The 26,356-nt window shown below is 47.3% G+C and overlaps 1 protein-coding gene across 3 annotated transcripts in view; it reads left to right on the top strand.

Moving 5' to 3' along the window:
* The window catches only part of GOLM2 (golgi membrane protein 2), an 87,020-nt gene that overhangs the window by 26,387 nt on the left and 34,277 nt on the right, over window positions 1-26,356 (top strand). For all 3 annotated transcript variants that reach the window (XM_033919691.1, XM_033919692.1, XM_033919690.1), the window contains exons 3-5: window positions 3,673-3,775; window positions 18,897-18,993; window positions 21,892-22,039. In XM_033919691.1, the coding sequence (XP_033775582.1) occupies window positions 3,673-3,775; window positions 18,897-18,993; window positions 21,892-22,039 (348 nt within the window). The remainder of the gene's footprint in view (window positions 1-3,672; window positions 3,776-18,896; window positions 18,994-21,891; window positions 22,040-26,356) is intronic.

The following is a 26,356-nucleotide window of genomic DNA, read 5'->3' as shown; positions in this document are numbered from 1 at the left end:
GGTCCTCAGTTCATACTTTCACCTCTCATTACTGTCTGGATACTTTATCCAGGAGGGATGGCCATTTTGGCCAATCTGTTTTGCAAAATCTTTTTTCTTAAATTGACAACTTTCCCTCCATCCCATTTTCCTTAGCTTGGAGGTCACCCATGTGTGAGAATATGCTGCCTGCTTGTCCTGGGATAAAGCAGTTACTTACCATAACGGTTGTCATCCAGGGACAGCAGGCAGATATTCTCACAACCCTCCCACCTCTCCTGGTTGGCTTATTAGCTAGGTATCTGAACTGAGGATCCTCACAGGAGACGAGCCCCCTAGTTCGGGCGGGAAGGCACGCGCACATGCGCGGTGCAGCACTCAAAAGCTCAAAGATCTTCAAGCAAGTTTGCTTTCGAGGCTGTCCCCTGCGGGGCTCTGTCGGTGACGTCACCCATGTGTGAGAATATCTGCCTGCTGTCCCTGGATAACAACCGTTATGGTAAGTAACTGTGTTTTTTGGGAACACCATCCTCGATGTTATCTGCATTGCAGGTTGCACAAAACTCTGTTATGCAGATGCTCTTTAATCTGAGTAAATGGATACATGTATCAGAATACTATATTAAATTATACTGGCTGAAATTAGATTACCAGATACGTTGCAAGCTGCTGGTTATGTGCACATGGGCTAGCACCAAGGTATCTGGTTGACAGTGTTCTGCCCTATGTTCCCCTTCCAAACATTTCTGTTCTGTCAACCAACTGCATCTATCCAATACCCTTTACCTATACATAGAAACATAGAAAGATGACGGCAGAAAAGGGCTGTAGCCCATCAAGTCTGCCCACTCTACTGTCCCACCCCATTAAGTCAGAGTGCTTCTCGACCCACGTAGAGATCCCACGTGGATGTCCCATTTATTCTTAAAGTCGAGCACGCTAGTGGCCTTGATCACCTGCACCGGTAGTTTGTTCCAGTGATCCACCACCCTTTCTGTAAAGAAATACTTCCTGGTGTCACCACCAAATCTCCCTCCTCTGAGTTTGAGCGGGTGCCCCCTTGTAGACTGAAGGTCCTTTAGGAAAGAATATGTCGTTTTCCACCTCGACACGACCCGTGACGTACTTAAATGTCTCAATCATGTCACCCCTCTCCCTGCGCTCCTCTAGAGAGTAGAGCTGCAACTTGCCCAGACTTTCCTCGTATGAGAGACCCTTTTTTTTTTTTTTTTTAGAGGGATAAAATAATACAATTTATTCACTGAGAAATTCATTTGTTTTGTTTAAATTAGAAATAAGTACTAAACAGTACAGATGTTTAAAAAGTGTAGTTTTAAGAAATGCATATGGATTTTTAAGAACCGAGGTATCAATTCAAAGAGCAGAGAACTTAAAAGGACAGCTTCCTTGCCTATCAAACCTGCTAGCCTGGTGTCAGCCAGGTGCCAAGTACCTTCCTGGATATCTGAAGTATATACTAACTGCATGCAAAATCTGGATGCTTAGCTGCAGGCTGGAAGTACAAACAGTCTGATGCCAGCTTAGCTCTTACTAGACTGGAGTTTATGTAGTTTGTGAGATATTTTACTGGGCTAATGTAACAAATAGCTAAAGAGGGTGATGTATTTGTGCTTTCCAAACAAGAAGTGTGACGAAGGTTACGTGCTCACATGCTGATAAGTCTAATGTTAAAGTTACTTTAAAGACAAATTACATGTTTCTCCTAGTGTTTGGCCAGGAAGGCATGCACACTTGACAGAATGCCAGGCCTGTGCATCTGGATAGCATGGGGGCTGTCCTTTAACACTGTAGAGCGATGCACAATAAATACCCTATATGTAGTGGTCTGACATTTTGTAAACAATAGCCAGATATAAGTCAGACAAACGTAAAAATGATGACATTAGCTGCACAATTTTTCAATTAGCCAGTACTTCTACTTTGCCAGTAAGTTTGTATAGTGCTATACCCTTACTGAAACCCAGCCTTCAATATTCCCCCATCTCCTTAACTTAGGAAATAATATAAGAATGTCACTCTTTCTCCTATGATCCTTTTGCGATCATTCATTAGAAATAGTTGAAAATATTGGTACGAACCAATGGAGAGAGACCTCCATAAAAAGTGCTTTCTCCCTAGATATGATGTGTCTCCATAAGTTGATGAACTGTACTTCACTGTCAGAATAAAGGTTGCTGAAACCAGTTAGATGTCCCCTCCCCTGGGATGCATTAGAGCAGGGCTGCCCAAGTCCGGTCCTCGAGATCTACTGGCAGGCCAGGTTTTCTGGATATCCACAATGAACATGCATGAGAGAGAGATTTGCATACCAAGAAGGCAGTGAAGGCAAATCTCTCTCTCTTTTTTTTTTTCTTCATCTTGCAACAAGTGTAACAATAGATAACAGTTAAATTGAATTGAATACAACATTTGAATCTCTATCATATTCAACATTAAAACATTAAAATTTTTAATCCATTCCCTCCCAATCCAACCATAACCTATGCATTCACAAAGCTCATATACAATATTCTTTATTATTGATCGAAATATATAATAAAAATTATAAAATCCCTCCCCCAACCCTTCCTTCTTATTGCATTTATAATGGAAAAATGGTATTTATTCATTACAATATTTTGTCAATGGCCCCCAGATTTTATTAAAATTATTATAATTCCCTCTTTGTATAGCAATTGCTCTTTCCATTTTATAGATGTGACATAATGAATTCCACTAGAAGCAATAATTGAGCCTATTCCAGTTCTTCCAATTAAATGTGATTTGTTGTATGGCGACTCCTGTCATGATCAATAAAAGCTTATTATTGTTAGACGAAATTTGACTCTCTGCCCTCATTGATATTCCGAATAGAATTGTATCATAAGATAATGCCACATGGTTTTCCAATAAACAATTTATTTGATCCCCAAATAGATTTCCAAAAGGCTAAAATAAAGGGACAATAAAATAATAAATGATTTACACCCAACTCTTAACCCAGTGGTGGCTATCAGGAATCCCTGAACCTGGGTTTAAAGTTCCTTAACTTTAAATGCATCTGCAAAATATGTGGCCTAACTTGATCCTGGTTTCATGCCATAGTACTGCGTACCTTGCTCAGTCAGAACATCCTAACTCGAGCAAAGTATGGCGTATGCTTTCCGTAACTTCTTTATACTATATCTTGGAACTCCACATTTCCCCAAATTTTAAAGTGTTAAAGCAAAGAAATGTATTTAAACATTTCATGGGAGTTACTAAATAAGATTTTCTCTTCTAGTTGTTGAAAGTGGTTCTTATATTGTGGCAGAGGGTAAGTCCAACTCGGATCGCAGTGCCTGATGGTCATTTCAGTTTTGTTCATTCATACACTATCTTGTGACTCAATCATGTTTCTAGCAGGTTTTCAAGCATAGTTATAATGTTGCTTTAGTGCTTGTTTACTTCTGAATGAGAGCAAGCCTTGATTGTTACTAGTTGTGGCCCTTTTCCTATCATTGTTCACGAGTAATACAGAAAAAAGTGATATTGCCACTATTATTATGTATCTTAACCAAGGCTGAGAAGTGGTATATAGAATTTATAGTCCTGCAGAAGGTGTTTGAATTTCTGGAGGAGTGAGTCGAGGAATACATGGTATAACTTTTATTACTCTTCCTGCTGCTATTTTGTTGTTGTTGTTCCAAATAGAACAACTTGCTGAGCTGCATCAAGAGTTCCTACGACAGGAGAACCAACTTCTTGTGCAGAAGAGCAACAACACATTCTTGCTGCAAAGACTAACATCTGAGAGGTAGTATTGTACTGGGGTCTTGTGGCTTGGCCATTTACAGTACACTCTCATTTAACCAGCACCCAGTGGGACTGTTAGATATCAGATAAATGTAGCTTCTGGTTGCTTGAGAGTTGCTATATGCATTAATGCAGGAGCGAGCTGATCATCTATGCTTTACTTTGCACTATAATTATAATGCAAAGCTAAGTATTTTTTATGGGGGACAAAAAGACCTCAGGCACTCGCAGCTACTTGTTATTAGATCTTGAGCAACATGCAAGCAAAGGTGCTTGCTGGCAACTCTTGACCTACCTTGAGCTATGTCTGAATTTACATAAACCACATTTATGTTTATAGGGTTTGGGGATTTTTTTTAAGTTTGGAGAGGGCTGAAAGGTGGAGGGGAGGAAAGGTGAGTTGATGTGAGAGACAGGTTGGAGAATAGAGTGCAAGTGGGGCAATGCAGGGTCAGGAGGGGGATTGAAGAGGAGATGGTAGCAAGGATATGGGAGTGTGAGGAACAAATGTGGGGAAGGGGGGTAGAATGCTCTTACAGAAACATAACATACAAAACTTCTTTAGCACTCTCCAGACCAGTAGAGGTTAACTTTACGAATGGGTATATATCTAATCATGACCAGCAGGTGGAGACTGAAAACAAAACTTTGGGACAGTATATACTATCCCTTCTCTATTTCCCTCAGTCTTCTTTCAGTCTCCAGCAGGTGTTGAGTGATCTGTACCCATCTCCCTTGGTAGGGCTGTTGGAATTTGTTTAGGGGGTTTATTGTCCCTGTTTTTGGCCGGACGGAGCTTGGGCGGACTCTGTTTGGGGGTTCGTCCGACCTCGGGGGTGTCAAACCCGGCGGGTCTCGAGCGGGGTCCCTCCCCCCACTTCCTCCACCTCCCCACATTTTTTTAGAGGAGCCTCAGCAGTAAGCCTTGCCCCCTAAATCAAGCAAGGCATATTGCTTAGAGAGCCTGTGGAGTCTGTTCTGTAAAAAAAAAAAAAAAAAATCCTGAGGTAGTGCTGGTCTGGAGGGTTGTTTCCCTTTAAGAAAACTGTATTTTACTGTATTTTTTCAACTAACCGGCACTTTTTTACAGCTAGGTCGCGTATGGAGCAATGAGCACTTCTAAAGGGAAAAAGTGCTCATTGTGCTCCAGACGCGAGGCACTCGCGGCCGGCCTGTGCAAGCGGTGTTCAGGCCGGTGCGGTGGAGGAGCTCCGTCGGCAGCGGCTGCAGGCGCCCAGAGCTCCCCGCCGATGGTGCCTCGCGAGTCGGCAGGGAGCGGTGGGGAAGCCCGGTCTTCTCCGTCCGCCCACGGAGGGATTCCCCGAACCGCCGACGGTCGGGTTTTAGAGGATTCCCTCTCAGCTGATTTTTTGACAGCTGATGCCGGCTTGCCTGCTTTAGCGGCTGAGACTGTTCAGGTTTCTCAGCCGCTTCAGGCTATGGAGGGAGCTTTTTTGGCGGGAAAACCGCCATCTTCTCTGTCTGGCCCCTCCATTTTATCTTCCACCTCAGGTGACCTTCCCCCTGTTTTGACTATGCAGGGGCAGGTTTCTGCTGGGTCCCCTGCTGTGGCAGGGAGTCCCTTGGGATCCTCGGGGGGTTTTTCTCCTGATTTTTTCTTTTCTTTATGCAGAGCCTATTTTCAGGCGGCTGGGGGTCCCGGTTGCGCCCAGGGGGTTTTGGGGGGTGGGGTTTCCTCCGCGCTCCCTGCGGCTTTGCCTCTCTCGTCTGACGTGACGTCCCCTCCACCGCCTCCCTTGTCCAAGCGTCCGCGGGTGTCGTGGGACGAGGATTTGTGGTCGGAGGAACGGGTCGGTCTGGTGGAGGACCTGGACCCTTCTGAGGAATTCCAGGACCCTCTGGAGGGGACGGGAGCTGGCGGCGGGTTGTCGGGTTTCCCGTTCTCCGGTGAAGAGGCGTCTGTGGTGCGCCTTTTTCAGAGAGATGAGCTGCCTGACCTTATTCAACAGGTTTCTTCGGTTTTGCGTTTTGAGGACGCGCCGCCGGAGACTCCGCGTGTGGGGGACCCTCTGTTACGGGGGATCCGTTCCGTTTCCCGCTCTTTTCCTATGCATCAGGATATTCGGGATATTATTCTGGAGCAGTGGAAAACGCCGGAGACGCCGTTTCGGCTGGCGCGCAGCATGGCTCGCCTGTATCCCATTCCAGAAGGGGATCGGGCTACGTTAGCTTCGCCAGTCGTTGATGCGGTGGTCTCGGCAATTTCTAAGCGGCATACCGTGCCTGTTGAGGGCGGTTCTGCCTTGCGGGACTCCGCAAAATTTTCAGGTCTCTGCCTTTGGGGTCCAGGCGGCTATTTGTGGGGGACTGGTCGCTCGCGCCGTGTTTCGGTGGGCGGAGCGTGTCTTGGATCGGGAGTCTGATGACTGGTCTCTGGTGGATCAGGAGGTAGCGAAGATTGAGATGGCTGCCTCATTCCTCTCAGATGCTCTATATGACTTGGTGCGGATCTCGGCTAAGTCTATGGATTTTGGCGTGGCCGCAAGGCGTGTGTTGTGGCTGCGCGCTTGGGCGGCGGATGCTGCGTCCAAAGCTAAGCTTACTAAATTTCCCTTTCGGGGGTCGTTTTTATTTGGAGAGGACTTGGATAAGTTGATTCAGACTCTGTCGGACTTGAAAGTTCCCCGTCTGCCGGAGGACCGTGCCCGCCCTGCGTCTCGGGGTGGTGCGGCCCGGGGGCGTTTGCGGGAATTTCGCAAGTATCGCCCTGGGCGTGGGGCTGCTTCTTTCCAGTCTCCGGGGTTTTCCCGGGGTCGGTTCTTCCAGCGCATGCAGCCCTTTCGGGGGGCCCGTCGGGGGGCAGGGAATCCCTCCGCCGGTTCTCCCGCTTCCCGTCCTGCACAATGACGCCTTGCCGGCGCCCCCTTTGGTTCCGGTGGGGGCCCGGCTGCACAACTTTTTCCCCAAATGGGCCGAGATCACGTCCGATCAGTGGGTCCTGGAGGTGGTGCGGGACGGTTATGCCCTGGAGTTCGCCCGCTCTCTGCCGGACTTTTTCCTCGCTTCTCCATGTCAGACTCCTGGGAAGACGCAGGCTTTTCGCCAGACCCTTCAGCGCTTGCTAGATCTCAGGGCAGTTGTTCCAGTGCCCCCTCCGGAGTGGGGCACGGGCAGGTACTCCATTTACTTTGTGGTGCCCAAGAAGGAGGGGACCTTTCGGCCCATCCTCGATTTGAAAGGGGTCAACAGGGCTCTCAAGATTCCCTCTTTCCGTATGGAAACTCTGCGGTCGGTCATTCTGGCGGTTCAGCCGGGGGAGTTTCTCACTTCTCTCGATCTGACGGAGGCCTACTTGCATGTTCCCATTCGGGCCTCTCATCAGCGTTTTCTGCGCTTTGCGATCTTGGGTCAGCACTATCAGTTCTGTGCGCTTCCATTTGGGCTGGCCACGGCTCCCCGGACGTTCACCAAGGTGATGGTGGTCGTCGCGGCAGCCTTGCGGTCGGAGGGCATCCTGGTACACCCCTACCTGGACGACTGGTTAATTCGGGCAAAGTCGTTGCAGGAAAGCTCCCGGGTTACAGCTCGGGTGGTGGAGTTTCTCCGGTCGCTGGGCTGGGTGGTCAACCTTTCCAAGAGTCGGTTGGTCCCGGCTCAGCGTCTGGAGTACCTAGGGGTGCTGTTCGTCACCTCCTTGGGGAAGGTCTTCCTCCCAGAGGCCCGGGTGAGCAAATTGCAATCTCAGATTCGCCTGCTTTTGGCGTCCCGGTGTCCTCGGGCGCGAGATTTCCTCCAGGTCTTGGGGTCGATGGCGGCGTCCCTGGACGTGGTGAGGTGGGCGCGGGCCCACATGCGTCCTCTCCAGTATGCTCTGCTCCGGAGGTGGTCTCCCCAGAGGCACGGGATGGATGTTCCGGTTCCCCTGCGAGGCTTGGCGCGCTGCAGTCTGCGTTGGTGGCTCCAGACCCCTCACCTAGTTCAGGGGGTGGGTCTGGATCTCCCGCAGTGGACGGTGCTCCTGTCGGATGCGAGTCTCCTGGGTTGGGGGGCTCAGTGTTTGGGTCACTCAGCGCAGGGCACCTGGTCCGCGGAGGAGGCCGCCTGGTCGATCAACGTGTTGGAGACCAGAGCGGTCCGTCTGGCGCTGTTGGCTTTCCACTCCCTTTTGCTGGGCAAGTCGGTCAGAGTGCTGTCGGACAATGCCATGGCGGTGGCTTATGTCAATCGTCAGGGGGGCACCAAGAGCACTCAGGTGGCGCAGGAGGCGGCTCTGCTCATGGTTTGGGCGGAGTCCCATCTGCTGGACCTCTCGGCCTCTCATATAGCCGGGGTAGAAAATGTTCAGGCAGACTTCCTCAGTCGTCACTTCCTAGATCCAGGAGAGTGGTGTCTCGGCGCCGGGGCGTTTCAGTTGATAGTGCAGGCTTGGGGGCAGCCCCTGATGGACCTGATGGCCACGGGTGGCAACGCCAAAGTGCCCCGCTTCTTCAGTCGTCGCAGGGACGGTCTGGCCGAGGGTCTGGATGCTCTGGTCCAGCCGTGGCCAACGGAGGGGCTGTTGTATGTGTTCCCTCCTTGGCCGCTGGTGGGCAGAGTGCTTCTTCGCATTGTTCACCATCCGGGTTTGGTGGTGCTGGTGGCGCCGGATTGGCCTCGACGTCCGTGGTATGCGGATCTGGTGAGGCACCTGGTGGCGGATCCTCTTCCTCTGCCTCTCTCGGACGACCTTCTGATGCAGGGTCCCATTCCCATGTTCGACCCGTCTCCCTTCTGTCTTATGGCGTGGCTCTTGAAAGGGGTCGCCTTAGCAAGAAGGGATATTCAGACAAGGTGATCTCTACACTGTTGGGGTCCCGGAGGCTTTCTACCTCTCGGGCTTATGTGCGGGTTTGGCGTCTCTTTGAGGAATGGTGTCGGGCGCGGGGAGTGACCTCTTTTCGCGCTTCTCTGCCTAACATTCTAGAGTTCTTGCAGGATGGCCTGGATAGAGGCCTGGCTTGGTCTTCTCTCCGGGTTCATCTTGCGGCCCTGTCGGCCTTTCGAGGGTTGGTGTCAGGTCAGCGTTTATCGGCTCTTCCTGATGTGATTCGGTTTTTGCGGGCGGCCAAGTTGCTTAGGCCTCCCCTACGGCCCTCGGTTCCCTCTTGGGATCTTAATCTGGTTCTCTCTGTTTTGGTGCGCCCGCCTTTCGAGCCCTTGGAGGACTGTTCTTTGAAGGACCTTACTTTGAAGGCGGTCTTTTTGGTGGCCATTACTTCTGCTAGGCGTGTTTCTGAGCTGCAGGCTTTCTCTTGTAGGGCTCCCTTCTTGGAGTTTTCTAGGGAGCGGGTCGTCTTGCGGCCTGTTCCTTCCTTTCTGCCGAAGGTTGTTTCTCCTTTTCATGTCAATCAATCGGTGGTTCTCCCGGTCTTGGGTGGTCGGGAGGGCTCTTCTGAGCAACGGCAGCTGCGCAAGTTGGATGTCGGTCGGGTCCTTCGCTCTTATGTGCAGCGGACCCAGGAATTCCGGAAGTCCGATCATCTCTTTGTCCTCCTGGCGGGTCCTCGTCGGGGAGCTGGCGCTTCTAAGGCTACTATTGCGCGCTGGATCAAGGAGACGATTGCTTCCGCTTATCTTCTGAAACAGCAGCCTGTTCCGGAGTTTCTCAAGGCTCATTCCACTCGGGGTCAGGCGGCTTCTTGGGCTGAGTCGTTGCTCGTGCCTCCAGTGGATATTTGTAAGGCTGCGGTTTGGTCCTCCTTGCATTCCTTTGTTCGTCATTATCGGGTTGATGTGCAGGCGCGTCGGGACGCGGTGTTCGGTGAGCGTGTACTGGTATCGGCCCTTCGGGGGTCCCGCCCGTGAGGGGACTGCTTTGGTACGTCCCATTCGTAAAGTTAACCTCTACTGGTCTGGAGAGTGCTAAAGAAGGAGAAATTAGGTTCTTACCTGCTAATTTACTTTCTTTTAGCTTCTCCAGACCAGTAGAGGTCCCCACCCTGTTGTTGTTGTTGTTGGGGCTGTTTCGTGGGCAGTTTTTGTTTTTTGCTGCGGGTTCTAGTATTTTTCTAGGGCCGGGGAGAATTAAAGAACAGCGGCTGTGGCTCGGCTGGCTTAGCTGGCGAGCTGTGGGGACATTTTCCTTCGGGTATTTCTCCTCTGCATTTTCCAACAGCATTTGGGTATGTTATTTGTTACTCCTGTTCGGAGTATTGTTTTCTTCCTGTTTTCCAGTTCTTGGTTCTGCTTGGCTATTCGGCAGACTGAGGGAAATAGAGAAGGGAGGATAGTATATACTGTCCCAAAGTTTTGTTTTCAGTCTCCACCTGCTGGTCATGATTAGATATATACCCATTCGTAAAGTTAACCTCTACTGGTCTGGAGAAGCTAAAAGAAAGTAAATTAGCAGGTAAGAACCTAATTTCTCCATAGTGCCCAAAAGTATGATGATCCCCCACACACAAAAAAAACAAAAACCCTTCCATAGAAATATTCTATATCCAAAATCAAGGAGGTCAATAAAGAGTGGAAACTGGTCTCTGTTTTAATGGCTGTCTGGAGCAACTATGAAACATCTAGACCAGTGTTCTTCAGCCGCTGATCCACGGTGCGATCGATACGGTGTTATCTTCGAGCCAGCTCCCTCTTCCTCAGTGCTGTAGTGCACAAAGACGCAGGCAGCGGCTCCTACGTGCTTCCTGCACTGGAAGCCTACTCTCTTGACGTCGCAACATCAGAGGGAAGGCTTCCAAATGAAGCATGGGATGCACGAGGAACCACTGCCCGAGTCTTTGTGCACTGCATCATTGAGGAAGAGGGAGCCAACCTGAAGAAAATACTGGGGGCAGCATAAAATGGCCAGGCAGGAGCAGGCCAGAAGGCACAGCATGTAGGGAGGGAGACAACAAAGATAGGGGGAATGATTTTAGTTTAAAATTTAGTGATTGAATTGTGTTAGTTTTGAGAATTTTCATCTGCTGTCTATATTTTCACTGTTCAGGAAGAAATGCATTTGTTTCTTTTTCTCTGGGGTTGTACTGCATGCAGAGTCTTGAATCTTAGGGTTTAGTTTGTATATATTAATACGTTTAGTTTTTGATCCTGTATTTGCATGGGGTTATCTGTTTTCTGGTAGGAATGAATGTTGAGAAGCATACAGTGTGATTTGTATAGTTTTGTGGTTAACCATTGTATTAATAAGATTATATTGTGTGTGTGTATATATATATATATATATATATATATATATATACACACACACACACATACATATATAAAATAATTATTTTGTGGACTGGCACTAGTCTGCGGACCAGCAGTTGAAGAACACTGGGCTAATTTGTGGGCCAGACCCCGCCCATCTCCGCCCCCATAATAGTACTAATTGTAGAAAAAATGGTGCTACAATTAGTACTATTATGGGGGCGGGGTCTGGCCCACAACTTAGCCCAGTGTTCTTCAACCGCTGGTCCGCAGACCAGTGCCAGTCCACAAAATAATTCTTTTATTTCCGCCAGTCCATAGGTGTCATAAAGTTGAAGAACACTGATCTAGACTGTTCCATCAGTTACTGGGCAGCTGAGTGTATCAGCCAAACTCTCCATTTTCCAATGAGAGGTAAAGCCTTGGAGGTAGATTCAATTGGGCCTTTACAAAACAGGTCTCTAACAGAGATTGCAGATGATTTAGAAAAGTGTGTAATTCTCAATATGTACTACTTTTACCTTTATTCAGAGTCTCAACCTTTTATTTCAATAACACAAGTTCTTGTACAATAACCTCTGGAAGCTTTACCATAGGGTTATTTATCTCTTTTAGCCTTGAGCTGCAGGGACTCGCAATCAAATTGTAGCCCCTCCCTCTGGTGTTATATCCCTAGACTCGTCCCTGGAATTCCAGTTTAGTTCCTGCAGCCTTGCTGCCAGGGTCTTGTCTCTTCTGCTCGTGATTAATTTTCAATTTCTAGTCATTTCAATTTGTTCTTTGATGCGGTTCTTGCCCTAGTGGGGACATCCTTCGGCGGGAGATCGCAGACTTTTACTTTAATATTGTCTGCTTCTGGGGGGTTCTCTGTTAGCAGAACTGCAGTAAACCCCCTAGACAGCCTGCAGGTCAGATTGGGTCTCCAGGATCGGGAGCTATCTCATCCCGGGTTCATCCGCTAAGGTGTAGAGCGCAGGCTGCTCGGCTCTGTGGAGGTGCGCCGAGATCGGAACCGGACCTTGTATCTTCCCTAAAATTTCCTGGAGGGTCCTGGTAGTCGCTGTCTGAGGTAACGGGGAAGGTGAGGCGGTCAGAAGACCTGAAATCCAGTTTGTTTCAGCTCCTGAGGTACTGATCTCCTTGCTTGCTCTGTGTTTAGCTGGCTGCCATTGAATTCTATTGCAGCACATGTCTGTGTGTGTCTGTGTACCCACGAGTTTGGCAATTTTGGAGGGTTCTGGAAAGGGGTTTTTGGGTGGTTTCCCTGCATGTCCAAGTCCCCCCCCCCCCCCCCCACCTGTAAAATAAAAAAATCGCTGATTTTCTCGGATCATTTTACAGAATGTGTGTGTGTGTGCATGACAGTATGTATTTGCATGTGTATATTTCTGTGTACATGTTCTCATGCCGTTTTAGGGCAAAATTGGCACTCGCGACAGCCATCTTGGATTTTCATTAAAACTTTTAAAATTGTATTTTTTGACCTTAGGAGCTTTTTTTTTTCTCCAAACTTCACAGATAGCCTCCTCAGGACAGGATGGCACTGGTCATGCCATAATTGCGACGGATGGCTGCTGGATTTGCAACTGTGTATCGCGTGCGCCGCGGCCTGCAAGGGGGTGAAGCGTTCGCAGATTCTGTTTTTCCCTCCAGAGAAGCCCTTCCAGTTCCACCAGAGACGCAATTGCTGCATCTGGGATGCCTAAATTGGGTTTGGATGGCACTTCTACGAAATGTAAGCACAGTTCCGGGGTAAAGTCTCTTAAGTCTGCTAAACATTCCAAATCTGAGTCACACAGAGCGGTTCTTGCCACTGGTGACTATTTTCCACTGGATTTTGTAGATATGATGTATCAGGCTTTTATGCGAAAAAGGGTTATTATGCCTGTTACTTCCACTCAGATTCCAGTGCAGCAATTGGGGTCTATTCCCCCTCTGGATTCCAGCATGTCACTATGTTCTGTGTCTGGGGCACCAGAAAGCAGACGGGCAGTTCCTGCCTCTGCTTCGGTTTCTGTGCCTTTGCTGTCACATGTTTCTTCGGCAGATTCTGCAGATGTGGCTAACATAGCGGATCTTGGTGATCCCCAAAGTAGTGGGTTCCGAAATCTTGGGAATGACCCGGCAGTGCGCAGGCTCTTTAAGATTAGCTGCTTGCCCAACATTATTTCTGAATCCCTCAGGACACTGAAGCTTGATGCAGAATGTGCAGTTCAGGCAGAATGTTCAGTCATGAATGATAAGCCTCCTCTATCTGCCTCCTTTCCGGACAATCTGGATTTGGCTGGGATGCTCTTAGAGGTCTGGGAGTCCCCGGAGGGTCCTCTTAAATGTGCTAGGGTCATGGTGCGGTTGTATCCCATGATCCCAGAGTTCACCAAGCGGTTGGTTCTGCCAAAGATGGATTTGGCTGTGGCTCAGGTCACTGAACGTACTTCTTTACCCTCTGATGGAGCGGTTGTCCTAAAGGGTGTTCAGGACAGGAGAGTGGATTTTGTCCTCAAGCGTCTTTTTTTATTCCGCTGCGGCGGGAGTGAGAGCTATAGTGGCCACTTCCTTTGTATTCTGGGCGTGTCACAATAAGCTCCACCAGGATCCCAAGGAGGTTTTCCTCCGGGACCTTGACTTCCTAGTCTCAGGTGAATTATTTGGCAGATGCCCTCTGTGACATATTGAAAGTTTTTGCTAAGCTTGGAGCTTACTCAGTCTCCGCCTGGCGAATGCTGTGGATTCACCAGTGGTCGGGTAATTCTTCGTCTAAGGCTGCGATGAGCAAAGGTTCGCTGCTGTTTGGCCAAGGTTTAGATGACCTCATGGCCAGTGTTCAGGACTATAAGCCTAAGGTGCTACCTGGGTCTAAACCTGGTCCGACCAGGGGTTTGGGATAGCCAAATTTTTTGTCCCTATCGGCACCCTCACCAGTATGTTGGGCCCAAAGTGACAGGACAACATTTCGGAGCCCCCTCCAGACCTCGCTTTGGAGGTCCAGCACAACAACAGTCTTCAAACAACCGTCCTCCTGCCCCTCCCAAGAGGAATTATGACACCAGACCTCCGACGCCTCTCCCTTGGATCGGGGGCGGCTTTCGGCCTACCTTGCAGAATGGCAGAAGGTGACTTCGGACCAGTGGGTTCTTGAAGTGCTCAGAGAGAGTCTTCGACTGCAATTTTTCTGACCTCCTCTAGATTTATTCCTGACTTCGCCCATGGGAAATCCGGACAAGCCCGAAGAGTGCAAGCCAAGGTTCGCAGGTTGCTAGATCTGGCAGCAATAAAACTTGTTCTACAGAACGACTTGGGCTCTGGGAGATACTCAATATACTTCACTGTGCCAAAGAAAAGCTCCAAAGATTGGAGACCCATTCTGGACCCGAAGGCAGTGAATGCCTTCCTGCGAGTTCCACGTTTCTGGATGGAAACAGTGCATGCAGTTGTGGCAGCAGTGGCGCCCAGGGAGTTTTTGGCTTCCTTGGATCTCACGGAAGCATACCTCTGCATCCTGATCTTTCCAGAACACAGGAGGTTTCTGAGATTCCACGTGCTCGGGCGGCACTTCCAGTTTGTGACTCTGCCCTTCGAGCTGGCGTCAGCACCCAGATCCTTCACCAAGGTCATGGTGGTAGTAGCTGCCCACCTGCGATTGCAGGGTGTGCTAGTACATCCGTACCTGGACGACTGGTTGATCAGAGTTCCCTCACTGGAGGAAGGCCACAAGGCGGTTCTCCAGGTAGGGCATTTGCTGGAGAGTCTCAGCTGGGTGATCAATCTGAAGAAGAGCCACCTCGAGCCGACGTAGGACTTGGAGTACCTTGGAGTCTGTTTCCACACGGGCCGGAGCCAGGTGTTTCTGCCAGACTCCAGGAAGCTCAAGCTTCGGAGTACCATTCAGGCCATGTTGGAGGTTTGAGCTTCGATGGCATGGCAGTTATCTGCAGGTTTTGGGTCTCATAGTAGTAACCATAGATGTGATTCCATGGGCAAGAGCTCGACTACGTCCTCTTCAACTGTCCCTCCTGAATCGATGGAATCCCCAGTGGGATTCGCTGGGGGTGAAGTTGCCTTGGTTGGCGGTGGCGCGCAGAAGCATGCTGTGGTGGCTGAACCCTGTTACTCTGGACAGAGGGCTTCCTCTGCAAGTCTTGGACTCGGTGACCCTGACAACGGACGCAAGTTTGTCCGGTTGGGGGGCAGTTTGCAGATCTGTTCTGGCACAAGCAGGGAAGGATTAATTCGTCGAGGGCCCCTAAGCACACAAGTACACTGGTCTTACGGCCTGGCGCTTTAGTACTTTGCATTGACAGCTAGGAGCTACTTGTCTGCGGTCATCGCTACGCTCCTTGAGAGCAAGAGGAAATCCACTGTGTCAGCCTATGTGAAAGCTTGGAGGTGCTTTCAGGCTTGGTGTGAGGGGGTTCAAGTGGATCCTTTGGCCCCTTCAGTGGCGCATGTCCTGAACTTCCTGCAGGCTGGCTTCAGGAAGGGTCTTGCAGTTTCTTCAGATTGCAGGACTTTTGTGTTTGGGTCCCTCTACTCTCAGGGATTCCCTGGCGTCTCACCCGGACGTTGTCCGCTTCTTGCGGGGGGCGGAGAGGCTGAGGCCTCCCTTGCGACTGCTTTATCCTACATGGAATCTGAATCTGGTTCTCCACTCACTGGCTTGTCCACCCTATGAACCCCTGGATGGGTTCTCTCTGAAAGATCTTACCATCAAGACCGTTTTCTTCGGTCACTTCTGCATGGAGAGTGTCTGAGCTTCAGACTCTATCATGCAGAGATCCTTTTCTCCGCATCACGGAGTCTGCGGTTATTTTGAGGACAGTGCCTTTTTTTCCAAAAGTGGTTTCCACGTTCCACGTCAACCAGGAAGTTCAGCTGCCCACCTTTGTTCAGTCGGGCTCCAAGTCAAAGGACTGTGTTTTAAGGTCTCTGGATGTGCGGCATCTCCTTTTGCGTTACCTAGAGGCCACGAGTAACTTCCATCTTTCGGACCATCTGTTTGTTTTGGCAGGCCCTGCGCATCGGAATCAGCCTGCTTCCACGGCTACCATCTCTCGATGGATTTATGCTGCCATTTCCGCTGCTTATGTGTCAGCGGGGAAGAAGCCTCTCCTTGGGGTGAAGGCTCACTCTACCAGAGGAATGGCTTCCTCGTGGGCAGCATCAACTGCGGTTTCGCCTGAAGAGATTTGTAGAGTGGCCACTTGGGCCTCTCTTCATACATTTACCAAGTTTTACCGACTTGATGTGGCGGCTAAGCATGATGTAGCTTTTGGGGCTTCAGTCCTGGCAGCGGGCTTATCGGGCCCCCCCTGATGTGTTGGGACTGCTTTGATATGTTCCTAAGGTGAAGCTTTCAGAGGTTATTGTACAAGAACGAAAGATTAGGTTATTTACCTCTGCTAATCTTCTTTCTTGTAAATATCCTCTGAAAGCTTCACACCCGCCCATCTATTCTGTCCGATTCGCAGGTCACCTGCTAGTAACTGGTAAGCTGGATTTCTGTGTTTGACCAGCCTAGCTGAGAATCCCATGTTTGTTCCTTCTAAGTAAGTAAGGTTTATGGGGTTAGAGGGGTCCCTGGGTGGTGGCCCTTTCTGACCTTGAGGCTGTGTCCCATTTTTCAAAAGTTATGCTGTTTTCTATAAAACAAATACTCTAAAACTTATTGCGTTCTGGACGCGTGCCCCCCAGAAATTATGAAAGCGGCATCATTACAATTCAAACTATCGCTGCTGCAATACCTGGCTCACAACTTAAAAATGGGAAGTTCCTCTCTAATAACGGTCACATAATAATAACCCCAATTCTAAAAAATCGCAAAGAATCCTCAGCCCTAATAACCAACTACAGACCGGTAGCATCCATTCCGTTTATTGTAAAAATCATGGAGGGACTAGTACATACCCAACTGATGGACTATCTTAATCAGTTCTCTCTTCTACACGAAACCCAATCCGGTTTCAGACCTTTATTTAGTACGGAGACAGTAATTGCAGCTATTTTAGACAACTTGCGCCTACTGTTTAGCAGGGGCCTCAATGCATTGGTTATGCAATTCGATATGAGTTCAGCCTTTGACCTGGTAGACCACAGGAAAATGCTACAATGCCTAGACGCCATTGGTATTAAAGACGATGTGCTGAACTGGTTTCGTGGCTTCCTTACATCCCGCACCTATCAGGTACGCTTCAATTATGAGCTTTCCGATACCTGGAGCAATCCATCCGGTATGCCACAAGGGTCACCATTGTCTCCATTGCTATTTAACATCTACATGTCCTCACTGAGCTTGCAATTAACTCAGCTGGGGATAAAACTATTCAGTTATGCAGATGACTTCACGATTATAATCCCATTTGCTGACTCTATCTCGGAAACTATTCCCAAGGCTTCAGAAGCCATAAACATGATGGAGCAATGGATGATAAACTTCAAGCTCTAACTTAATTCAGAAAAAACAAAATTCTTCATTGCTTCACCACATCCGTTTGACACCAAAACACCTCTATGCATCAATGAACTTAATCACCCCATCCAGCCCACCATAAAGATACTAGGCTTAACTCTAGATCAATGCCTAACCATGAAAGACCAGGTGGACTCCTTAATCAGAAAGGGTTTCTTCACTCTCTGGAAACTCAGATCCATTAAAGCTTATTTCGATATGTCAGCATTCAGAACCCTGGTCCAATCCCTCGTACTAAGTCAACTTGACTACTTAACATCGCCTACTTAGCTATTTCTCAAAAAAATGTGCGATGTGTACAACTAATGCAAAATGCAGCGGTCAGATTAATCTTCGGACTAAAGAAATTCGATCATGTATCACCCTACTACCGGCAGTTACATTGGCTATCGATGGAAGCACGCATAAAGTTTAAATTCGCCTGCTTCTGCTTTAAAGCGCTAAATGGACTTGCCCCTAAATACATAATTGACCTTTTCTCCTTCTCTGCCAACAGACACAAGAGAAGCTCTCATTCCTACTTCATTCCCCCCCCCCAGTTAGAGGTTGTAAACTGAAAAAACACCATGAACACCTTCTTTCACATCAAGCAGCATTGTGGGGTAAAGACCTAGATCAACTGCTTTCACCCACTACTTATGAGGAATTCAGAAAACGTCTAAAAACTCAACTGTTCCTAAAGTATCTAGACAACTGACCCACTCATCTTCTTTCTCCTCCATAGTAATTCCTTTGTCCTATTAATCTCTTTCTCCTCAACAACGCCTTTCCGGTCCTATTAACTCTCCTCTTCCCCTCTCTTAAATTCAATCAATTTGTACCTCGCTTAATCCATTATAAACCGCATAGAACTTAACGGTATATTGCGGTATATAAACTGTTGTTATTATTATTTTCAATTTGTTACTGTTCAAATTTCATGTTATGCAGAATTTGGCCTTAGGGCATTACTTGTTTTGAATTTGTTTCTCATGAGCAGAATTGATATGTAACGGGGAGTCCCTGCACCTCCTCCTCCCCCCCCTCTCTCTCTCTCTCTTTGTGTTTCCTGCTTGTACTAGATCTACCTGGCTTGGGTACTGACTGGAATTCCAGGGGTGAGTTTTGGGATATGACACCAGAGGGAGGGGCTACAATTTGATTGTGAGTCCCTGTAGCTCAAGGCTGAAAGAGATGAATAATCCTATGGTGAAGCTTCCAGAGGATATTTACAAGAAAGAATATTAGCAGTAAGTGACCTAATCTTTCACTGTTTTATCACAACAGAGTCAAATATGCAGTATTTCTGTAGCATGCTGTTTCCACTTGTCCTTTTTTCCAAAATCAAGTCATATTTTGATAGTTTCTTTAGAAGAAGCCAGAAACACTTTAAAACATCTAGGAACAGGGGTTGGAAAAGATTCTGTATACAGTCATATGGAATGAAGTGTAAGAAGCCTAGGCATTAGTGACCACTCTTCTTCCTCATTGTGCATTCTGTTTTCTGACTGCTGTTGTGCTTTTGCTTTTTTAGCACGCAGTGCGCACAGCAGATGAAGGATCTAGAAATACAATATGAAGCAAACCTGAAGAACTTAGAGCAGGCAGCGCAAGTGATTCCATCACATAGTGTAAGTGGTAATTAAGCATTGGGATGTGGCAACTGTTCCCACAAGCATAAGGGAGTAGTTACACTTCAAGGAGTTTGATGTTTTGCGTGTAGCATAATTGTTCTGAATCTAAGCAATTGCTGTATAAAGGGAGATGACCCAACCTTCAAGGTAACTTCATTATTCAATTAGCTACCGTGCTGCATGTCTGGCTTTTAAGATTGAAAAGCAGCATAAAACCCCTCAGTTTGAATATGGCCCTTAATGTTGTACAATGCTTGCAAGTGTGCTGTTAGAATACCCTTATAAATACTGTATAATATATATTATCCCAGGACAAACAGGCAGCATATTCTCAACATGTGGGTGACATCATCCACGGAGCCCCGTAACAGACAGCATCGCAAGCACACTTGCTTGAAGAACTTTCAAAAAGTTTGCAGGTGCTGCACCGCGCATGTGCAAGTGCCTTCCCGCCGAACATAGGTTGTGCGTCTCCTCTGAGGTACCTCCGTTCTCATTTTTCCGCAGAGCCAAGAAGCACCTGTTTTCTCAGCTTTTCCTGACTTTGAATTCTGCCTTCTCGCACCGCGGCTTTTCCTCTTTAATTCTTTATTTTATTTTAGTAGTCGTTCTGTGGTGCGTCAGAAGCAGCGTGGGCCATTCAGCATGGCTCCCCACACTACAAACTGCTAGCACAGTTTAATAGAAGAAGCTCTAATTGATTCTTGTGTTTTTGCTGTGCTAGTATCTCTTCTGTCTTGCTGAATTGAATCATTCAAAAAAATAAAAATCAGACTCCAATTCAGGCTAGCTCATGGGCTTTTCCTCTGTCGCAGACGGGGAGACCAGGGAGAATGGCAGGAAGAGAATAAAGATGCATTTCCAGGCCCTGGGGTGGTGGAAGACATAGTGACAGAGAGACAGACAGATCCCTGGAACAAAGGGGAGACAGAAGAGTGGGTGGCAGATGTTAAACTTGGAGGTATCTACTGTCTAGAGAGAGAATGCAGAGAGGTGGAAAGATTCTGGACCAAAGAGGGAGGAAGGAAGGAGATAGAAGCAGAAAAAGACCTGGAAGGAGAACAAATGCTGGACATAATGGGGGGGGGGGGTTTGCAAGACTATGGGAGGAGCAGACAGAGGGGGAGAGACCCTGACAAAGATGATAATAGAGGAGGGAGACTAGGAAGGATCCCTGGAACAAAGGTGGTGGTAGTTGGTTACAGTAGTGGTACCACTACCTACAAAGGAGAAAAGGGAAATGACACTGGATATGGGGAAGATGCAAAAACACAGGCAATTGTATCTTTAAAGAGGTTGAAATGGAAGCCCCCTCAACTTCAAATCTGGACCTACATTCCACACTTCCAGAGATCACCACTAAAGAAGAACTCCCAGGGCCAGGTCCCTCCAAAGAAGGAAAATAGATGCAACCGTTGGTTTCCTGAGTGACTTTTTTGAATCATTATCACCTCAGAAGGCTGCTGTTAATGAGGTGGATAGCTATCTTTGTTCTAGTGATGTTGATGCTGATGTTTTAAGATTTTGGAGAAATAAACAAAGCTGGCCAAAATTAGCAAAAGTCGCACAAGGGATACTGTGCATTCCAGCTACCAGCATATCTTCAGAGAGGGTATTCTCTATTGCGGGAAGGACTGTGGAAGAAAGGAGAACTAGACTGAATCCAGAGATTGTGAATGATTTGTTATCCCAGGACAAGCAGGCAGCATATTCTTAACTGATGGGTGACGGCACCGACGGAGCCCCGGTACGGACAATTTTAGAGTGATTGCACTCTAAGAACTTAGAAAGTTCTAGGTGGTCCGCACCGCGCATTCGCGAGTGCCTTCCCGCCCAATGGAGGCACGCGGTCCCCAGTTTCTTAGTTTCCGCAGAGCTAAGAAGATGTATTTTTTTCAACGGCCGTTGAAATCTTTTTTCTCGCCTTCTCGCTCGTGCATTTTTCGTGGAAGTTTACTTCCTTTCTCGATTTCTTTCTTCTTTAACAACTTTAAAAAAAAAAAAAAAAGAACAATTTTTCTTTCTTTTTTCGGTTGGCCCCTGCGGGGCCTGTTGGCATCAACGAAGCCTCAGCCTTTGATTTTGCTACCGCCGTTTTTCCCTTCATGCCCCCTCAGTTGGGTTTTAAGAAGTGTCAGCGGTGTGCTCGCCCTATTTCCCTCACCGACCCTCACAATTGGTGCCTCCAGTGCTTGAGTCTGGACCATAGGGCTTCCTCATGCACCCGTTGCGCTTCTCTCCAAAAACGCACTTTGAAGAATCGACAACTTCAACAGAAACTCCTCTTCGGTGCCGGGATGGAGGGTCCTTCGACATCGACCCCGACGTCGGCTCCTTTGACTAAATCGGTACTGACTTTTTCGACACCGCTAGAAGTTTCTTCGGTGTTGCATCCTCCAGGTAAGCCGGCTAAGAAGCCTTCCCCTACCCTGGTGGGTCCGCCAGTCGACTCCGCAGTGAGCCAAGTCCTGCAGACCGCTACAGGTGATTGAGGCCAGCAGCGTGCCTGATTTTAAGGCCAAATGGGATCGGCACATGGGATCTATTCACAGGGCAAAGGTAGGGGAGGGACATTAAGGTGGGCAGACTAGATGGGCCGTGGGCCCTTATCTGCCGTCTATTTCTATGTTTCTATGTAATACATAGTACTTATACTCATTACATAGGGTTAGATAAGGGCTTGAAATACAATTAATAAAGAAAAGCAAAACAAAGGAAAAATACATTAGGGGAATCAAAACACATAGCATAACACAGTAAAATATAATCACTAATTTAAGAACTGTTTAATTAAATATTAAAAGCATCTGGGTTATGAGTAATTTTCATATTGGTGGTATATATTTTGTCTATAAGGATTGTTTGTGTTTTTTTGTTTTGTTTTCCATTCATCAGCAAGACATACAAAATGTAGAACCCATTAAAGAGAATGATATGGATGTTGCTGGTGACCAGATGCAGTCAAAACATGTACAGCAAATAGCAGAAAAGAGCGAGATGAGGGTACAGGATCCTCCTAGCAATCGCAGCCAACATGAAAGAGGTATTTCTTTTCCCCTTTCCTTCTCCCCCTCCATTCTGTATAATACTTGCAAAGGCATGCTGTGTGAAGTCCTGGAAAGACAATCTGGTTCATGAGCTCAGCAAAAAGCCTTTATTCACAAGCCCTGAAAATCTGAACTGGATTCTGTTGTGACATAGGGCTATTATGAGAATCAAGGCCAACCAGAGACATTTGTCTCCTTTTTTTGTAACACACTCTTGATTTTGCAGTGAAAACGAAGATAAGCATGTTCAGTTGACATAAAAGGAGTCACAGTCACATTCTCTGGAGGAGGGTACCAGTGACACTAAATTTGTTTGCGAAGCTTCAGCTTACGATAGGAGTCAAAAGGGAGGTCATATTTTCAAAGCATGTAGATAAGAGATAATGAACTTTTATTTCCTATAGAAAATGCAATGACCAGACGAGAGAGTGAGAAAATAAAGGAAGTGATTAGGGCATTAGGCTTTAAAGCATTATTCAAATCCCACTACTTTTGCTATTGAATTCTTGTCACTTTATCTTTCATTGTTCCAAGTACCCACTTAAATCATTCTGGATTTTTGGGGACGAGGCTTATTTGTGATGCTAAACAGTGAACCATGGGCTAGATTCACTAAGCAAACCGATGGTGTGCCGATCGGTTTGCGACCCGATTCACTAACCTCTGTGCCGATCGGATTCTGATCTGTGCATGCAAATGAGGGGAAACGGCATGCAAAGTAGAAACATAGAATATGACGGCAGAAAAGGACTGTAGCCCATCAAGTCTGCCCACGCTAATGACCCTCCCCCAGACTTCACCCCGCTAGAGATCCCACATACATATCCCATTTCTTTTTAAAATCGAGCACGCTGCTGGCGTTAATCACCTGCAATGGAAGTTCATTCCAATGATCAACCACCCTTTCGGTGAAGAAATACTTCCTGGTGTCGCCATGAAATTGCCCGCCTTTGATTTTCAGCGGATGACCTCTTGTGGTCGAAGGTCCTTTAAGAAAGAAGATATCGTCTTCCACCTCGATGCGGCCCGTGATATATTTAAAAGTCTCAATCATGTCCCTTCTCTCTCTCTACGTTCCTCGAGCGAGTATAGCTGCAGTTTATTCAGTCTTTCCTCATATGGGAGGTTCTTGAGTCCCGAGACCATCCTGGTGGTCATTCGCTGAACCGACTCGATTCTCCGCACATCTTTTTGATAATGTGGTCTCCAGAATTGAACACAATATTCAAGATGAGGTCTCACCATGGATCTGTACAGGGGCATTATGACTTCAGGCCTCCGGCTGACGAAACCTACGGATGCATCCCACCATTTGTCTAGCCTTGGATGCAGCTTTCTCCACCTGCTTGGCAGTTTTCATGTCTTCACTAATGATTACTCTCAAATCACGTTCTGCCCTAGTCCTAGCTAAGGTCTCACCATTTAGAGTGTAAGTTCTGCACGGATTTCTGCTGCCAAGGTGCATGACCTTACATTTTTTAGCATTGAAGCCTAGCTGCCAAGTCGAGGTCCAATGTTCCAATAAGAGCAGGTCCTGTTCCATACTGTCGGGCAAGGTGCTGTTATCTACTATGTTGCGTAGTTTGGCGTCGTCGGCGAATAGTGTTATTTTACCTTGAAGCCCTTGAGTCTGATGTATTGGAGGGGGTACCGTTAACCACTACCCTCTGGAGTCTACCGCTTAACCAGCCATTGACCCATGTCGTCAATGTCGCTCCCAATCCCATCGAAGTCATCTTGCTCAACAATCTGCGGTGCGGGACGCTATCAAAAGCTTTGCTGAAGTCCAAGTACACGACGTCCAGAGACTTCCCCATATCCAGTTTCCTTGTAACCCAGTCAAAGAAGCTGATCAGATTGGATTGACAGGACCTTCCCTTTGTGAATCCATGCTGGTGGGGATCCTGTAGATTCTCCTCGGTCAGGATCGTATCTAATTCGTGTTTAATAAGTCTTTCCATGAGTTTGCTCACTATTGAGGTGAGACTCACCGGTCTGTAATTCGCAGCCTCCGTTCTGCAACCTTTTTTGTGCAATGGAATGACGTTAGCTGTTTTCCAGTCCATGGGGACTTTTCCGGTACTCGGAAAGACTGAACAGCACGGATAGCGGTTCCGCCAGGACATCACACAACTCCCTAAGAATCCTGGGGTATAGATTGTCCGGTCCCATGGCAGGCATTGATTCACTAAACAAATCTGGGACACCGACCGGGTTGGCTGATAAACAGAAGAAGCGACTGCTGGGGACCAGTCGCTCACGTCCTTTCCGACTGTCTTTGCCCTGAAATCCCAACCCTGAAGCCCATCAAACCATCAAAAAAGACCCCTTTATCGCTGCTGCTCTGCTCTCTGCCCCAAAAGGTGTGACCTGCTCTCTGCCTCCCCGGCTCTCCTGCTTTCTGCCGCGACCTGCTCTCTGCCTCCCCGATTCTCTCTGCCGCCCTGAACCTGCTCTTTGCCTCCCCAACTCTCTCTCTCTGCCTCCCCGTGCAGTGTCTTTCTCCTTCTCCCCCCCCGTACTTCCAAATCTTCCTGTGCGCCTGGTGAATGACAAGACTCCTCGATTCCTGCCCTTTCCCAAACAGTGTGAGCCTGTGGTTTTAACCTGCAGGTTTAAAGCGTGTTAAAACCACGGGCTCACAAAGTAAAGTAAAAAATTGCAGCTCTTCCTTCGTGGTGAGCATTCGTAGACCATGTACAGGCATGGAAGATGGTTGCTCATTAGCGATCTGTGTGGTTGGTGGGGGGCATTCCTCCGATCGCCCCATTTGCATCCTGACCTGCCGTGGATCGGCCACGGATCGGGCAGGTTAGTGAATCTAGCCCATAGTCTCCATAACAGCCACAAGTCTGAGTCCAAGGGCTTCGAGAGCAGGAATTCTGTTGTTTAGACTCTGAATGTTTGTGCTCGTAGCTCTCCACCAATTTTTAGATGGCTTACTTGTATTTTATACATTACCCTCCTTTTTGTTCTTACCTTTTATGTTTTTTTCCTCTCTTCTATCCAAACATTGTAACTTTTTCCCCTCACAATTCTTGTAAGTTTTAACCCAAAAATTATTTTAAATGTACGTGTTTAGTATGTTAAGTTTTAACTCATAAGAAAAGTTATTTTATATGTTAATACTAACATTTTATTTGTATATTTTATTATGTTGTACATCGCCTAGCAATTTAAATAGGCGATTCATCAAGAACAAATAAACTTGAACTTGAACTTTTACTCTGGGTTTTCTCTCTTCCTGTGTTGCAGTGTAGTAGTGTTTTGAGATCATCTCACTTGTTATTTTTCCCAGTTCTGTAATGCTTTTACTGAGGGTGATGCCATGAACTTGTTTCCCACCTGCCGCCACCTTCCTCTTTTTTTAAATTCCTGTGCATGTATTGAGTTTAATTTTTCACTTGTGGGTTAAATCAGTGGTCCATCTAGCTGAGGATTGTTACTAACAGTAGCCAATCCAAGTCAAACAGGTCCTGGCAGAAACCCAAAAAGTATTGTATCAGTGGAGAAAATAACAGGAGAGATGATCTCAGCACAGAATAACAAAGGGGAAAAGACCAGAATAACACCTGTTTTACATATACAGTACTCTTATTTCATGTTCTGAATATTAAATTGGAAATTTGAGCCAGCTTGCCAGAGTTTATGCAAAACAAATGTCTCTTCTACCTCCCTTGTAAGGAATTGATCTAGTGGATGATAGGTGCTGAGATGGATCACTTTTTTCAGCCCAGGTTCATCAAACACTCAGAAAATCATGGATGACTTGTTGGGCAGCACAAATTTAAAGGAATAGTGGTTCAATGTCCAAGAGGTTATCCACTGGAAATTATGCTGTAGGCTCTGTGTCCTCTATTAAACCAATGTCTTACTCCCAATTTATATCCCATACCTAAGATATGTGAATGCCTTGATAGTCAAAGTCCCTCCTCCAGGGCCGCAATCCAGTCGGGCTTTCAGGATTTCCCCAATGAATATGCATGAGATCTATTTGCATGCGCTGCTTTCATTGTATGCTAATCGATCTCATGCATATTCATTGGGGAAATCCTGAAAGCCCGACTGGATTGTGGCCCTGGAGGAGGGACTTTGACATCCCTGGTTTAGAGGAATAGTAGGCTAACCAGCGGATTCTCAAACTGATTTGTTCATTTTTAAGGGGGATTTTGCTTTTCAGCAATTCAATTCCTCCAGAGAGATGTTAACATGTATTGTAGCTAAGTTAATTTTAGATTCTGAGTTTGCTGTTCCTGTGAATATTAATGTATCCTATAACAAATTCCAAAACCAGCTGGAGCAAGGAAACCCCT

Source organism: Geotrypetes seraphini, chromosome 14 (assembly GCF_902459505.1).
Source record: "Geotrypetes seraphini chromosome 14, aGeoSer1.1, whole genome shotgun sequence".
NCBI classification, from domain to species: domain Eukaryota; kingdom Metazoa; phylum Chordata; class Amphibia; order Gymnophiona; family Dermophiidae; genus Geotrypetes; species Geotrypetes seraphini.
Note: the sequence above shows the minus strand (reverse complement) of the source record. Positions and strands in the feature narration are given on the sequence as shown.